This window comes from Ovis canadensis, chromosome 18 (assembly GCF_042477335.2).
Source record: "Ovis canadensis isolate MfBH-ARS-UI-01 breed Bighorn chromosome 18, ARS-UI_OviCan_v2, whole genome shotgun sequence".
Lineage (NCBI taxonomy): Eukaryota > Metazoa > Chordata > Mammalia > Artiodactyla > Bovidae > Ovis > Ovis canadensis.
Window position 1 is genome coordinate 58,559,258 of NC_091262.1, and position 16,471 is coordinate 58,575,728.

The window sequence follows — 16,471 nt, forward strand, 5'->3', positions numbered from 1 at the left end:
AGCGCGAGTGTGCTGGGCGGTGCGTGGGCGGAAACTCATATTTACCTGGAAAGGGAAATACCATAATCACGAAGGCGGTTTTCCCAGGGCGAGACTTATTCATTGCACTCTGGGTGTGCTGACCGCTGTGACTTCCCCAAATGTGGGAAGCTCGACTGCATAATTTGGGGTAGCAGGGGACTGTGTTCGCCCTTTCCGCTGGTAATTGTGAATACAGATTATAAGGGACTTATTTGGTGTCTGGAGTATGTTGTGTTTCAATGTTTTATACCCAAAGGGATTTGTAGCGGTGCTTTTTTGTCATTTTTGTTTTCTGCTATAAACTTGCTGTTAGGTATTGTTCAGTGCCTCAGTCCTGCTGATTGTCACCCCATGAACTGCACCATGCCACCTATAGAAGTTTGCTCAAACTCATGTCCATTGAGTCAATGATGTCATCCAGCCATCTCTTCTTCTGTTGCCCCCTTCTTCTCTTGCTGTCTTTCCCAGCATCAGGGTCTTTTCCAATGGTAGCCAAAATATTGGAGCTTCAACTTTAGCATCAATCTTTCCAGTGAACATTAAGGGTTGGTTTCCTGCAGGACTGATTGGTTTAATTTCGTTGCTGTCCAAGGGACTCTCGAGTCTTCTCCAGCACCAATTGACGCTTCTTCCAAAGCATCAATTCTTTGGCTCTCAGCCTTCTTTATGGTCCACTTCTCACATTTGTATGTGACTGGAAAAACCAGTTTTCTATGTGGACGTTTGTAAGCAAAGTGATGTCTCTGCTTTTTTAATATGCTGTTTAGCTTTGTCATAGCTTTTCTTCAAGGAGCATGCACAGAATTTTGGAGTCCAAGAAATTAGTCATTGTTTTCATTTCCCCCCCCATCTATCTGCCATGAAGGGATGGGACCAGATGTCATGATCTTTTGTTTTTTGAATATTGAGTTTTAAGCCAGCATTTTTACGCTTTTCAAGAGGTTCTTTAGTTCTTCACTTTCTGCCATAAGGGTGGTGTCATCTGCATACCTGAGGTTACTGACATTTCTCCTCTACCCATAAGCAGTGAACAATCAATTTTTTGATAGCTTTCCTTTTACACTATGTGCCCACTGAAAAACACTCTCATCCAGTTGGAGCCTCACTGGCTTCAGGCAGGCTTGCCTCACCTTTTTCACTGATTCCCTCTCCTGTCAGTCTGCTCGCCCACCACATAAACTCCTAATCCCTCACATCCTTGGTTCCCACTGCAACCAACGACTCCCCAGGCCGTTTCCACAGACCAGGCTGCTCTACTCCTCCTCCTCGAAAAGCATAAAGCATCTCCTGAGGGAAACCATTTTTTTCCATTGCTGTCCTGTCTCTGCCACTAGGTGTCTTCCTCTCGTACCTTTGCCATGCTAAAGCTTTATGAATGCCACAACTCAATCAAGAACAGTGAATCCAGGGTGGGCTATTATTTTTAACAGGGACTAGGAGAAGGAAATGGTAACCCACTCCAGTGTTCTTGCCTGGAGAATCCCAGGGACGGGGGAGCCTGGTGGGCTGCCGTCTCTGGGGTCACACAGAGTTGGACACGACTGAAGTGACTTAGCAGCACCAGCAGTGAGCTATGGAATAAATGTTTCAATTGTTCTGGAGGTACAAAGTAAATTTTTCCCATATGATTTCAAGTGAGTAACACACATTCTTTCCCAAGACCCTTGGATAGTAATTAACTCATTTATACATGTATTTATTAAGCAGGCCTTACCTCCCCACACCCATAATCGTCACCTCCAGTTTACCCCATTCCGTCAAGCATTCTAAACCAAAAGGTCAGGGGATGTACTTTCCACTGTACTCCCTTCCTAGAAAAAGGCCACCTTGGTAGAAACAGGTTAGTTGATGGCTGTGTAGAAAATTGTGAACTTGCTATTTTTTAGCACTGACACAGCATCTTCACATTTCCAAAGCACTGTATCAACATTTATTAATCCTCACAACACCCCTGTGAGGTAGGTCAGTATATCCTTCATGGTGGAGAAACAGGCAAAGAGCTCAAGTGAACCCTGTGGTCTGAGGCCACAAGGGTCTGCCCCTGAATCCAGAGGCTGGGGCCCTCCACCCCACGCTCACCCACTGGTGGGCATCACAGGGGCATATTCTCAACCAGTGAAGGGGACATGGAGGACAAAAAACAATCTCTCAGCCAACACAAACATGGACAATTCAAACACACTGAGGAACAACAGTAACAGAGAGAAACATTGAGCAGCACACCAGTGAGGCAAGAGACAAGCAGCAGAGAAGTCGGGAACCGGAGTAACTAGCCCTGAGACCCAGGCAGGCGGTCTTCAGAATGGTTTGCAAAAACAATTAGGAACACACCGCAGGAGTGACCAACCCAAATGCCTGTGGTTTCTACATGGGAGACAACTTAGAATGGAAGAATCCAACCACTCAAGCTAATTTTAAACTAGGAATAACATAATGGTCATTCACATTAGAAAGGTCAATAATATTTGTAAAGTAGCTACTGACATTACCTTAACTTTGTACCCTAACTTTTATTCCAAATATTCCAACTTTTCCCCACTGACAAGTGCTATTCCCTATAGCAGGCCTCTTTCTCTCTACATACCAATCTATACTCCGGCATATGTCTCATGGTTAATTGGCTGAGCTAGAGGTGGAATCCTGGAAATTATAACAGATCAGAGTCTCTGTTCCAGTTTTAGAAACAGCGGTCTCTAACCTGTCTCTGTCCAATTCCATCTTACATGAAGTGCTCAAAGCACCCAGAGAAGCAGTTCATTCTTTTGTAAAGCGGTGAACTTGGTTCCATATGCCATTTTAAAAGAAATAAAGAAAAGCTAAGACCTGCACTGTAAAAGCATAGTATAGGAGTAGATTATAGCTACTCCAAATTTTAGAGTGATACAATGACCACAGAGTTAAAAACTATCACTGTTATCACTGTTTATTTGACAATAGTTGGTTTAGTCTACAAGTTTAAGGCAAACATACTAATGCATTTGCTTTTCTTCAGAAATCATACTTATAAAGAGTACATAAAGCCTGTCCCAAAATTTCTAAGAAATGTTCATTAATTAAAATAAGTCTGATTAAGATGCTTTACCAGGATACAAGAGTGAACTATGGTGGTGTATAATTTTTTTAACAAAATTTAAAAAAAAAAGGTAATGGCAATCCTTATCTTCGTTTAAACCATGTATTTTTGAAAGGGTTAAACTTCAGAAATTATTTAAAGGTAAATAAGATTGGCAGCCAAAAGGAATACTATTCATAAACACAGTTATAGAGGCTACTTAAAAAAGACAGAACTTTGGACTTCTGAAGAGGAGGAGGGCGCGATGATGGGCAATTGTCCAGGGTGCAGGTGCCACCACGCAGCCCGCAGACCCGTGGGTGGCACTGATCCATTATTTTTCAGAAAAAGGAGAGGAGATGCACTCTGTCAGCTGTTTCTTTCGTTTCCAGTGAGCAGTAAATGCCTAACATCATTAAGAAAAAATAAAATCTGAAGGAAGGCAGCCCTTTTTAACTGGAAGGCAAGAGTGTGGCTTATGTGTCTCCATTGAGCACTGCCAGGCAGTTCTGCAGCAACTGTAGATTACCCTGCAAAGGAAGGAAACAGCAACAGTGAGGTTCAAATAGTGTGAAAGAGTCTTACTGAAAACACATGGCATTAGAAATCACATTAAGATACCAGAATTATGAAAACAGTCATTATGTAGAAACAAAGCTTTAAAGACATAAAATTACAGAATCTGTTCCATGCACAATAATATTTTCCATGTACTAGATGCTTCAGTAAGTTTCTATCTAGACTAATAATATTTGGCATGCTCTAGTAAGGGTTATAAAATATGCCCTTTGTATACAGATTAAACTACTGAGCATGTTCTGATGGTAAGGTAGGTTCTTATTCTTTAGCTATTAAAATATACATTAGCTTAGACTTATAGCAGTTTTATAAAAATAGTAATATCACACAGAAGTATTCTACAAAAGTCATACCTAAATGCCCATTTATAAAACGTGAACTGGCATCCAAATTTAGGAACATACAAAAGTAAATTTAAGTATATTTATGTTACAGTAATATATTAACAGGAGTGAAGCAAATCCTTCTCCTTAGAAATTCAACTAAAATGTATAAAGATGAAATTAGAAAATGACCATTTGGCAATCATCACAAATTAACTGACTCAGGCAAAAAACATGAATGGATGCTATTATGAGACTTAAAATGGCAATACTGTAGCCATTAGCTATGTACAGCTGCATAATTAAAATTTCTGTTAATTAAAATCAAATAAAAACTCAGTCCCTCAGGTGCATTATCCACATTTCAAGGGATCAAGAGCCACACGTGACTAACACCAACCACACCGGGCAGCGCTAATGAGTACTCCCACCATGGCGTGAAGTTCTGCTGGTCAGTGCTGGTTGAGTGATGGGGTGTTTAACAGTCTCAACTACCTCCCCACAGAATACCTCTTAATTCCAAAGTATAAAACAGCAACTCGGCCACTGTGAAGCCTGCAGACATCACTTTAAGCAAATGATCAATGCTGTACATTGTACAAGGCAGCTAATCAACAGCATGTATCTCCTCACACACAATGCAATGAAACCATCTGAACATCACTTCTGTGTGGGACACCTTCCCAGAGTGCAGAACCCAAACCCAGGAATCAGACAAACCCGAACTGAGGGACATTCTATGGGCCTGTATCCAATGCTACAAAGCACAAAGACTCAGCAACTTCTCTAGACACCAGAAGTCTAAGACGACAGGTACCCTGAATACACACAATCTCTCCAGTCTCCTTTTGCCATTAAGGACATTACTGGTACGACTAGGGAAATGTGAATACTCAGGTCTCTGAGTTAGATAATAGAATTATGTCGATATTAACTTCCTCTCCTTTATAACTATTTTAAGAGAATTACTTGGTTTTAGGAAATTCACACTGAAACGTGTAAAAGGAAGAAGCATAGTATCTGCAACTTATTCATATGGTTTAAGACAAAAAAGGTGTGTACAGGGGTGTGTGTGTAAAGAGAAACAGGGAAGAAGGGAGAGAAAAAGACAAAACAGATGTGATAACATGCACATTTGGGGATCCTGGGTGAAGAGTATTCAGGAATTCTTTGTACTTTCCTTGCAACATTTCTGAAAAGTCTAAAATTAAGTGAAAATAAACAATTGTAGATGTTTAAGTTACTGTTAATTTTTGGCCAGTATAACAACAGAACTGACAAATGACTCTAAGCCTGCCTATTGTTATGCAATTACCTTCTTACAGCTGCATCCCCCAACGGGAACCGGTGAGTCACAAGATGTATGTGCTGCAGGCTGACACCTGCCAAAATGCCCCGCAAAAGGTGTACCTTTCTCTGCACCTACAATAGGGTATGTGGGGACTCACGTCACACCCTCACAGTTGGCTCATCACTTTCTTTTGTTACTGCCCCATCATACATTTTTTATTTCCTTAATAAAGAATCTGAGCCTATTTTCAAGGAAACAAAAGTGACCTAACTATCGTGTTTTCTGTTATAACTCTGCTTCAATTATGTGGTAAAGTCATATATGTCAGTTATAATAAATAAAATCCAAAGTAGTTTCAAACATCTTGCTGTAAATTTAACCATTACCTACTCTTTCTGGAATGGTTTGCCTGGATCCTGAGACCAAAATGAGATTTTGTTCAGACTTACAAAATCAGTAAGAAGTCTGAGACAACAGAATTCTCCAAGCTCAGCACTCCTGACACTGGGGCTGTGTGATCCCCTCTTGTGGGGGTTCTCTGGTGCATCGGAGGATGTTGAGTAGCAACCCTGGCCTCTGGCCTCTCCATAACCTACCCATCCCGATTGGTGACAACCATAAATGCCTTCAGAAATTACTTAATGTCTTCTGGGGGGCAAAAATCACTGCTAGTTCAGAACAACTGGACTAGAACAGCTGTAAGAAACTGGCACCCAAAGAACATACCTCAGAAAGAATTTGAAAAAGTATAAAATCTGGAAACCAGAGGCTAACACCAATCTATAACATGGGTCAGCAAACTCTTTTTTGTGAAGTGTTAAACAGTAAACATTTTAGACTTTCAGAGACATTTGGTCTCTGTTTCAACTACTCAACGTTGCTGCAGTAGTAGTATGAAAGCAATCATGGACAAAGCATAAGTGAATAAGCTTGGCTGTATTTCAATAAAACTTTACAGGTTAAATTTGAGTTTCATATAATTAGCAGGTCAAGAAGTATTATTCTTTTGATGTTTTTATAATCATTTAAAAACATGAATGCTATTTCTGACTCACAAGCTTTACAAAAACAGGTTGTAGTTTGTCAACTCATCCTTAATCTATAACAAAATCCGTGATAGTTTATAACTTCTTTAAAAAGAACATAAACAGTGAACATCAGAAAACCAACACAGGCTCGATCCTAATGTCCTTCACAGATAAAATGGAGAAATAATGGTGGATAATAGTATAAATAAGTGAATTCATAACTATTCAAATAAATATAACCAAATAATATTAATTAATAAGTTAATGTCAATTAGTATAGAAAGAATAGAAGAGAACTAAAAGTTTTTTGGTGCCACTTTTATAAATTAGATTAACAAACATTGATTCATTTAATCCTGATCGACCTTTTAAATCAAAACTTAGATGACATAAGAAGGAAGTTCATACAAATTGCAGATATCAAACTGACAGGAAAAACTAGTGTAATAGTCAAATACTACATGATCAAACCCAAATTTCCAAAAGATCTCAATGAGCTGGGCTAAGACTAGCAAGCTAAAATTTCACAGACACACATGTGGCCTGCAATTACATTTTTAAAATAAATGCTCAATAAATGAAAAAGTTCTAGAGATCTCGTATACAACAACGTGAATATACTTAACAGTACTCAAACTTTACATTTAAAACTGGTTAAGATGGTAAACTTTATGTTTTTTAACCATAAAAAATATGAATTTTCGAGTAACATATACACACTTTTTTTTTTTTAAAGTTGCTCAGTTGTGTCCAGCTCTTTGCAACCCCATAGACTATACAGTCCATGGAATTCTCCAGGCCAGAATACTGGAGTGGGTAGCCTTTCCCTTTTCCAGGGGATCTTCCCAATCCAGGGATCAAACCCAGGTCTCTCGCATTACAGGCGGATTCTTTACCAGCTGAGCCACAAGGGAACATATACATGCTACTATATATAAAATAAACAACAAGGACCGACTGTATAGCACAGGGAACTATACTCAATACTCTGTAATAACCTATAATGGAAAAGAATCTGAAAAAGAATATATACATATACGTATATAACTGAATCACTTTTCCGTACACCTAAAACCAACATAACATTCTAAATCAACTATATACTTCAATTAAAAAAACATGCTGCAACAAGAAATGTGTACAATAATCACTTCACACATGCAAAAGTGTTTCCATTTTAAATGAGTATAGTATTTTAAATGAGCAATGACAGTAGGGTAAAGAAAATAAATTTTTTTAACTAGTCAAAAAACGATACTGTTTTTCCATATTAGGTACTAGAGTCTTGCAGAGCTAACCATTAGAGACACTGCAGATACTATTCTGGCTGAAATTAGATAATCTTTAAAATCCCTCTCAAGTCTAAGATTTCCTATTTTTAAAATTAGTATAAAGTATCATAACAGACTCATTCCTAAATTTTAAGTCACTTAAATTGTTAAATCTTTAATATGACACTACCTTTGCATGCTTCAGTTCTAACTCTGCCAGTTCCACTAAATTTTTTCTGAATGCAGCAACTCTTCTTGTCTTAAAATCTATAAGTTCTGTGAACAAAACAAATTAGGATTAACTACTTGTGTAACAGTGTAAAACATACCTGATGACTAAAGGTTAATATAAAAGTACCTTGTTTTGCAGATTCAGATATTTTTTCAAATTTCTGACAACATAACTGTTGGGATGTTTCAGCCTGCAGAACATCTTTATTTTTCGCTCTTGCTTTATCCAGTGCTTTATTGGCATTTTCATAATCCACTAATGACCTAGATCTTCGATAGAGGAGATCCTATAAAACAGAATGCTTCATGATAACATATGCTGCTTGTGTCTAGCAGCTGCTGCCAACCTCCCCCACCCCCACCCCTGACAACCATCATGGGAACTAACAATTACACACTGAATGCCACAGGCCAGTTACTCTTCTCAATTTTTTTGCTAACAGCTTTATTGAGGTATAACTCATATCACTATATAATTCACCCATTCAAAGAGCACAATTCAGTGGTTAATATGCACACAGAATTGTGTACCCATCACTACACTCAATTTTAGAACACCTCTGTCACCCAAAAGGAAATCTCATATCCATTGGCAATCACTCTCCATTTCCTCCTACAGCCCCCACCTCCAGTCATGGACAACTATTCATTGGCTGTCTCTACAGACTGCCTATTTTGGACATTTCATTAGAAAAGGAATCCTGGGCTTCCCTGGTGGCTCAGGGGTAAAAAATGTGCCTGCCAATGCAAGAGATACGGTTTCCCTCCCTGATCCAGGAAGATCCCACCTGTCGTTAGACAACCAACCCCATGTGCCGCGACTATCGAGTCTGTGCTCTGGAGCCCGGGAGCCACAGCTACTGAGCATGTAGAGCCCACGCTCTGCAGCAAGAGAGGCCACCACAATGAAGTCCTGCACCACAAGCAGAGAGGAACCCCACCTCACCACCACTAGGGAAAAGCCCACATAGCCACAAAGACCCAGCACAGCCGAATAAACAGAGTCTTAAAGGGATCATTTCATATGCGGCCTTTTGTGCCTGGCTTTATTTTTTTCCTTTTTTGGCTGCTTGCCTTGTGAGATCTTAGTTTTCTGACCAGGGACTGAACCTGGGCCCTCAGCAGTGAAAGAGTAGAGTCCTAACCACTGGACTGCCAGCGAACTCCCCTGTCTGGCTTTTTCACTTAGCATAAAATTTCAAGTTCATCTACCTATAGCATGAATCAGTATTTCATACCTTTTATTGCTAAATATTTCACTGTATGGATATACCACACTGATTTATCCATTCATCAGCTGAAAGATTTGGTTTGTTTCAACTTTTTGGCTATTTCATAAAAATGCTGTTACGAACATGTGTGTTTAAGCTTTTCTGTGGACATTTTCATTTTCACTTCTCTTTCATAGCTCTTTATTTAGAAGCAGAATTGCAGGGTCACCTCGTAACTCTATGTTGAACCTCTTGAGAAAATGCCAGACTACTTTCAAAGTGACCGCACCATTTACATTTTTCCACCAGAACTCTGAGGGGTCTCATTTCTCCACATTCCTGTCAACACTGTTGTCTTTTTTATTAGAGCTATCTAGTGGGTGTGAAGTGACAGAACTCCATGGTTTTGATGTGTATTTAGTGGCTCAGGGACTCCCCTAATGGCTCAAATGATAAAGAATCTGCCTGGCATGCAGGCAGTCCAGCTTCAATCCTGGACTGGGAAGATCCCCTGAAGAAGGAAATGGCTACTCCTTCCAGTATTCTTGCCCGGAGAATCCCCATGGACAGAGGAGCCTGATGGGCTACAGTCCATGAGGTCGCAAAGAGTCAGACATGACTGAGTGACTAACACTTTCCTTTCCTTTCCCTAACAGTTAAAAATGTTGATAGAAAGGACCACTATCCAAAATACACAAATAACTCTTCTTTTTTAAACAGGTAGCTCATCAAAGCCACAGAGATGGCAAATAAGCTTGTGAAAAGATGCTTTACATCAAATGTTATCAGGGAAATGCAGATTAGAACAAGGTATCACTACACACCTTGTCAGAATGGCCAAAATCTACAATACTGATAATACCGATTGCTGGTGAGGATGTTATACAACAGGAATTCTCATTCATTCTGGTGGGAATGCAGTGATATAGCCCCTTTGAAAGACAGTTTGACAGAACTACTCTTATCATATGGTCTGGCAATTACCCTCCTTGCTGTTTATTACTCAAAGGAGCTGAAAACTTATGTTCACACAAAAGCCTGCACATGCATGTTTACAGCAGCTGTACTCATGACTGCCAAAACTTAGAAGCAACCCTTCATTGAGGTCAGTGGATAAACAAACTTGATGGATAGAGGCTATTAACTGCTGAAGAGATAAGAGCTATCAAGTCCTGAAAAGCACAGAAGCAACTTAAATGCACGTTACCAAGTGAAGAAACCAATACGAAAAGACTCAACAATATGTCGTTTTGGAAAAGGCAAAACTACGGAGGCAATTAAAGTACCAAAAAGTGTTAGGAGGAAGGCGAATGAACAGATGGAACACAGGATTTGGGGGCAGGAAAACTATTCTGTATGATACTTATGTCACTACACACTTGTCCAAATCCACAGAATGTACAACACCAAGAGTGAAGGCTAATGTAAACTGCACTCTTTACTGTTGGGCTTCTTTCACTCAGCAAAATAATTTTGAGAGTGGCCCATCCTGTTGTATATATGCATAGCTTATTCCTTTTTATTTGTTGAGCAGCCTTCCCTTTTATGAATGCATTACAATTACATATTATAATAATAAGTCTTCAAAGGTGAACAATTTATTTTAACCCTTCCCAACCATGTTAAGCAGTTCATAATACACAATCTGATTTAAAACAAATTCGATATGGACAGTATATCTGCAAGTACTTAAGTCCTCAAAGTTAAAAGGGTTGTTTATAATTTGATGAGAGATAAAAGAAGGGTATTCAAAGCACCAGGGACCAGATGGGAATTTTCTGTACATCTCAATTCATAAATTAACACTGAATTGGAGTATCTGAGTCACTAAGATTTCAGTGCTTTTAGAAGTTTTTGTTAAACATTTTTTTTGATTAGTAAAGAGTTTTAGTTTTACACATGGACAGATTTACAAAAGGAAATTTGAGATGCCTTAAAATAAAACATATCCTTGTTTTATGACTCTCTCACCCTCAACAGAGGGCTTCCCTGGTGATTCAATGGTAAAGAATCTGGGAGACACAGGAGACGTGCATTCAATCCCTGGGTCAGGAAGGTCCCCTGGAGGAGGACATGGCAACCCACTCCAGTATTCTTGTTGGGAAAATCTCATGGACAGAGGAGCCTGGCGGGTTACAGACCATGCAGTCATAAAGAGTTGCACACAACTGAGCAGACACCCTCAACAGAGGACTTAGCTAGGCCAAATTAGAACTCCTCTAGCTGTACAACGTTATTTGGGTGTTTTCCTTTTGTCTTTGCAGGTATTTCACCTGGCTAAATATATCAAATTCAAAAAAAAGATAAGTTCCAGACAAACTGTATCAGAAGTTAATAGAGGAGACTTTAATGTGGGGTTCTGTGCCATACAATCTATAAAAGGAGAAAAAAAAAATCACACTTGAAAATAAGATTTAAAATCAAGAGATAAGTCATCTTAAACCATCTTAAGTCTAACAACTTCTAAAGAGATGATGGATTTCTGTAAAGAATGTCCATTTTAAAAAACAATGAATAAAATTACCTTAGCAGCTTGGGATTCTCTTAAGTAATATTTTAAAAGGTCAGAAAGTTTGAGGTCCTCATCAGCTGACACTCGTGCTTCTATTTTCTAAAATAGGGAAAAAAAATTAAGTATTTAATCAGTATTTATACTCTACACTCAGTACTTTCTTATTGTAAAAAAATTAAAGTTATATCATACATAAAAATAAACTCAAAATGGATTAAAGATCTAAATATAAGACCAGAAACTATAAAACTCTTAGAGGAAAACATAGGCAGAACACTCTCAGACATAAATCATAGCAAGATCCTCTATGACCTACCTCCCAGAGTAATGGAAATAAAAACAAAAACAAACAAATAGAGCCTAATTAAACTTAAAAGCTTTTGCATAACAAAGAAAACTATAAGCAAGGTGAAAAGGCAGCCTTCAGAATGGGAGAAAATAATAGCAAATGAAACAACTGACAAGGAATTAATCTCCAAAATATACAAGCTCATGCAACTAAATATCAGAAAAACAAATGACCCAATCAAAAAGTGAGCCAATAGAACTAAACCGACATTTCTTCAAAGACATATAGATGGCTAACAAACACATGAAAAGATGCTCAACATCACTCATTATCAGAGAAATGCAAATCAAAACCACAATGAAGTACCATTTCATGCTGATCAGAAAGGCTGCCATCAAAATGTCTACGAACAATAAATGCTGGAGAGGGTGTGGAGAAAAGGGACCCCGTTACACTGTTGGTAGGAATGCAAACTAGTGTAGCCACAATGGGGAACAGTGTGGAGATTCCTTAAAAAACTGGAAATAGAACTGCCATATCACCCAGCAATCCCACTGCTGGGCATACACATTGAGGAAACCAGAATTGAAAGAGACACGTGTACCCCAATGTTCACTGCAGCACTGTTTATAATAGCCAGGATGTGGAAGCAACCTAGATGTCCATCAGCAGATGAATGGGTAAGGAAGTGGGGTACATATACACAATGGATCACTCAGCTATAAAAAAGAATGCATTTGAGTTAGTTCTAATGAGGTGGATGAAACTGGAGCCTATTATACTGAGTGAAGTAAGTCAGAAAGAGAAACACCAATACAGTATATTAATGCATATATATGGATTTAGAAAGATGGTTAACGACAACCCTATATACAAGACAGCAGAAGAGACAGATGTAAAGACAGACTTTTGGACTATGGGAGAAGGTGAGGGTGGGCTGACTTGAGTTATTAGCATTGAAACATATATATTACCATATGTAAAACAGATGACAAGTGCAAGTTCAAAGCAAGAAGCACGGCACTCAAAGCTGGTGACCTGGGACAACCAAGGGATGGTGTGGGAAGGGAGGTCGGAGGGGGGTTCAGTATGGGGGAACACGTGTACACCCATGGCTGATTCATGTCGATGTATGGCAAAAACCACCACAATACTGTAAAGTAATTAGCCTCCAATTAAAATAAATTTTAAAAAATGAAGATAAAGAAATTAAAGTTATAAGTAACTACAGTATCAGTTCCTATTTAAGCTAAGTTTCCTACCATTCTTTCTATGAGCCTGTTATTTTGTCTTTGTACGTAACTGACAAAAAAAATTTAACAGAAAAATGATGAGATCAAATGAGATTAGTGAATTTATGGAAGGACTCTATATTTGACTCAAGTTCTTGGCTGTAACTAGTTTCAACATCATCTTTTAGGTTCACCTGTATTTTTCTATTCATTTTAATAGCAACTGATATGTACACATGACTATAAAGTAATAGAGGCTGGCAGTAGTAATGGACTAGGTAATTCAAACCAATCCCCCTGCTGCAGACAACCACAAAACAACATTAAAACATTTACAAAATGTGCCTGAAAATACCAAAGAGTAAAAATTAAAAAAAAAAAAACAAAACCAAAACCACAGAACTAAAGTGGTGTGGTGAGTCTGAGGTGAGGTGAAGTGGGAAGCAGCCATGTCAGACTAAAAAGATGAGAACTCTTCATTCACTCTGGAGAGACAGAGGATAAAGAAGAATGTATTATGTCAACCAAATCTAATATGGGAACCTCATTTGAATCCTGATAAAAGAAAGTCCACTGTAAAAAGCCACTTATAAGACAACTGGGAACATTTGTAAAACAGATATTGATACACTAAGGAGAATCACTGATAATCATCCTGCTACATTAAAATTGATTCTTAGAAAACAACAAAATTCTGTAAAGCAATTATCCTTAAATTAAAAAATAAAATTTCAAAATTGATTCGTATCTTTAAAAGAGAGAGAGAAATGTACACAAAGGGCAAAAAACAATAAATATGGACCTTTTGGAATAAAATAACTTTAATGTAGAAAATGTTAACATTAAGGGAATCTGTATGCAGGACAAGAAGCAACAATTAGAACTGGACATGGAACAATGGATAGGTTCAAATTGGAAAAGGAGTACGTCAAGGCTGTATACTGTCACCCTGCTTACTTAACTTATATGCACAGTACATCATGCAAAATGCTGGGCTGGATGAATCACAAGCTGGAATCAAGACTGCTGGGAGAAATATCAACAACCTCAGATATACAGATGATACCACTTTAATGGCAGAAAGTGAAGAGGAACTAAAGAGCCTTTTGATGAAGGTGAAAGAAGAGAATGAAAAAGCTGGCTTAAAACTCAACATTCAAAAAACAAAGATCATGGCATCTGACCCCATCAGTTCACGGCAAACAGATGTGGAAAAAGCAGAAACAGTGTCATATTTCGTTTTCTTGGGCTCCAAAATCACTGCAGACAGTGAATGCAGCCACAAAATTAAAAGATGCTTGCTCCTTAGAATAGCTATGACAAACTGAAACAGTGTATTAAAAAGCAGAAACATTGCTTTGCCAACAAAGGTCCCTTTAGTCAAAGCTATGATTGTTCCAGTAGTCATGTATGGATGGGAGAGTTGGACTATAGCTGAGCGCCAAGGAATTGATGCTTTGGAACTACGGTGCTGGAGAAGACTCTTGAGAGTCCCTTGAAGTGCAAGGAGATCCAACCAGTCCATCCTAAAGGAAATCAACTCTGAATATTTATTGGAAGGACTGGTGCTGAAGCTGAAGCTCCAATACTTTGGCCACCTGATGTGAAGAGCTGACTCACTGGAAAAGACCCTGATGTTGGGAAAGATTGATGGCAAGAGAAGAGGGCAACAGAGGATGAGATGGTTGGATGGCATCACCGACTCAATAGACACGAGTTTGACAAACTCTGGGAAATGGTGATGGACAGGGAGCCTGGCTTGCTGCAGGTTCAAGGGGCTGCAGAGTTGGACAAGACTTAGTGACTGAACAACAACAAAAGGAAAGGAAAACTGGGTGACACGTGTATAGGAATTCTTTTACTATTCTTGCAATCTAAGTCAGAAATTGTTTTCAAAATAAAAAATTCAAACACACACACACACACACACAAAACCCTATACATCCACCAGAACAGCTAAAGTAAAAAAAAGATACCAAATATTACAACCCTGTGCAGCAGCTCAATGCTCACATTCATTCTGGTGGCAATGTAAGTTGGCACAATCACTTGGGAAATAGTTCACCTACAAAAGCTTTTCACATGGGTATCCTACAAACCATCACGTCTCCAAGTTACATACACCCAACAAAAATGTATACTTATGTTCCGCTGCAGATAAATCAAAAATGGTCTTAACAGTACTCTGCGTCAAGTACCTCAAACCGGCAACTATCCAAATGCCCACCAGTAGAACAAATAATAAAGTCAGGTATATTCTTGCAATGGCAAACAATACAGCAATAAGAATGTAGGTACTATACCTACATGCAACACCACCAATGAATCTCATGTATATAACAATTAAAAGAAACCAAAGAAGAATATATACTGCATGTATATTTATATAAGATATGAAAATAAAACCAATTTTTGCTGTTAGAAGCTAGGACAGTGGTTAGTCTTGCAGGAGGTGGTGACTCAGAAGGCAGCTGAAAGGGGAGTCAGACACCTGAATTGCTGTAATGCTCCATTTCTTGATCTGGGTTTTCATTACATGGGTGTGTGAAATAATAACATTTCACTGAGCTGTACATTTCTGTTATGTGCTTTTTTCTACATGTATAGTATACTTTAATAAAAAGTTAGAAAAAACTTTAAATTTCTTTGCGGAGAAACAAACTATACTTCCTGATATGCTAGTAGTTAATGTTCGGTGCTTTTAAACGGGGCTCCTCTCCTGCCATTAATAAGTAGGGTGTGTGTCCTCTCTTTGAATCTGGGCTCTAAGACTGCTTGGCCAATACAAGAATGATGCCATGCCAGTTTCCAGGCCCCAGCTTCCTCTTCCCATCATCTGGCATGCTCACTTTTGGAACCTCTTTACCAAGCTGTAAAGAAGACTAAGCAGCTCCATGGGAAAGCCACATGTAGGTGTTACAGGCAACAGCCCTAGCCGAAGTTCCAGCTGCTAGCCAGTATCAACCCTCAGACACAGGAATGATCGATCCTTCAGATAGTTCCAGGCCCTGGCCTTCACAGCCTTCCTGTGGAGGCACACCAGGGGGCAGAGGCAATCATCTCTGCTGCGCCCTTTCTGAGTTCCTGAACCAGAGTTCATTGGCTTTATCAAATGGTTGCTGTTTAAAGCTACTGATTTTAGGATGATTTGTAACACAGCCATAGTAACCAGAACATCATGCACATGCTAATGGAAATAAGAATTTGGGGGTTATCGAAATGTGCCACCCAGACCTTGGTCAAGAGAAATGCTTGCTGAGGCTGGCTGATAGCCCCAACTGCAGTATCTCTGGATCTGAAATCATGTTCATACCAAAGTTATGTTCTGTCCTCCCCACCCAGCCCATTTTTGCCTGACACAGAACTCCTCTAACAGGTGGCTCTGGCTTAAGGACTCCCCTGTGACCTGGATAAAGCTTTCTTAGAACTAT

The 16,471-nt window shown here is 39.0% G+C and overlaps 1 protein-coding gene, 1 long non-coding RNA gene and 1 other non-coding gene across 5 annotated transcripts in view; 2 read left to right on the forward strand and 1 right to left on the reverse strand.

Annotated features, from left to right (window-relative positions):
• The window catches only part of LOC138423134 (uncharacterized), a 41,520-nt gene that overhangs the window by 175 nt on the left and 24,874 nt on the right, over positions 1–16,471 (forward strand). The gene's annotated exons all lie outside the window — the stretch shown is intronic.
• On the forward strand, positions 38–201 carry LOC138424011 (U1 spliceosomal RNA). The gene has a single exon (XR_011250587.1). It is a non-coding gene; the product is annotated as a U1 spliceosomal RNA (small nuclear RNA).
• The window catches only part of SNX6 (sorting nexin 6), a 53,302-nt gene continuing 38,759 nt past the window's right edge, over positions 1,929–16,471 (reverse strand). For 2 of the 3 annotated variants that reach the window (XM_069558700.1, XM_069558703.1), the window contains exons 11-14: positions 11,532–11,618; positions 7,924–8,083; positions 7,756–7,841; positions 1,929–3,603 (exon numbers count right to left, since the gene is read on the reverse strand). In XM_069558700.1, the coding sequence (XP_069414801.1) occupies positions 3,550–3,603; positions 7,756–7,841; positions 7,924–8,083; positions 11,532–11,618 (387 nt within the window). In that variant the 3' untranslated portion in view covers positions 1,929–3,549. The remainder of the gene's footprint in view (positions 3,604–7,755; positions 7,842–7,923; positions 8,084–11,531; positions 11,619–16,471) is intronic. The other variant, XM_069558701.1, reaches the window with a different exon arrangement.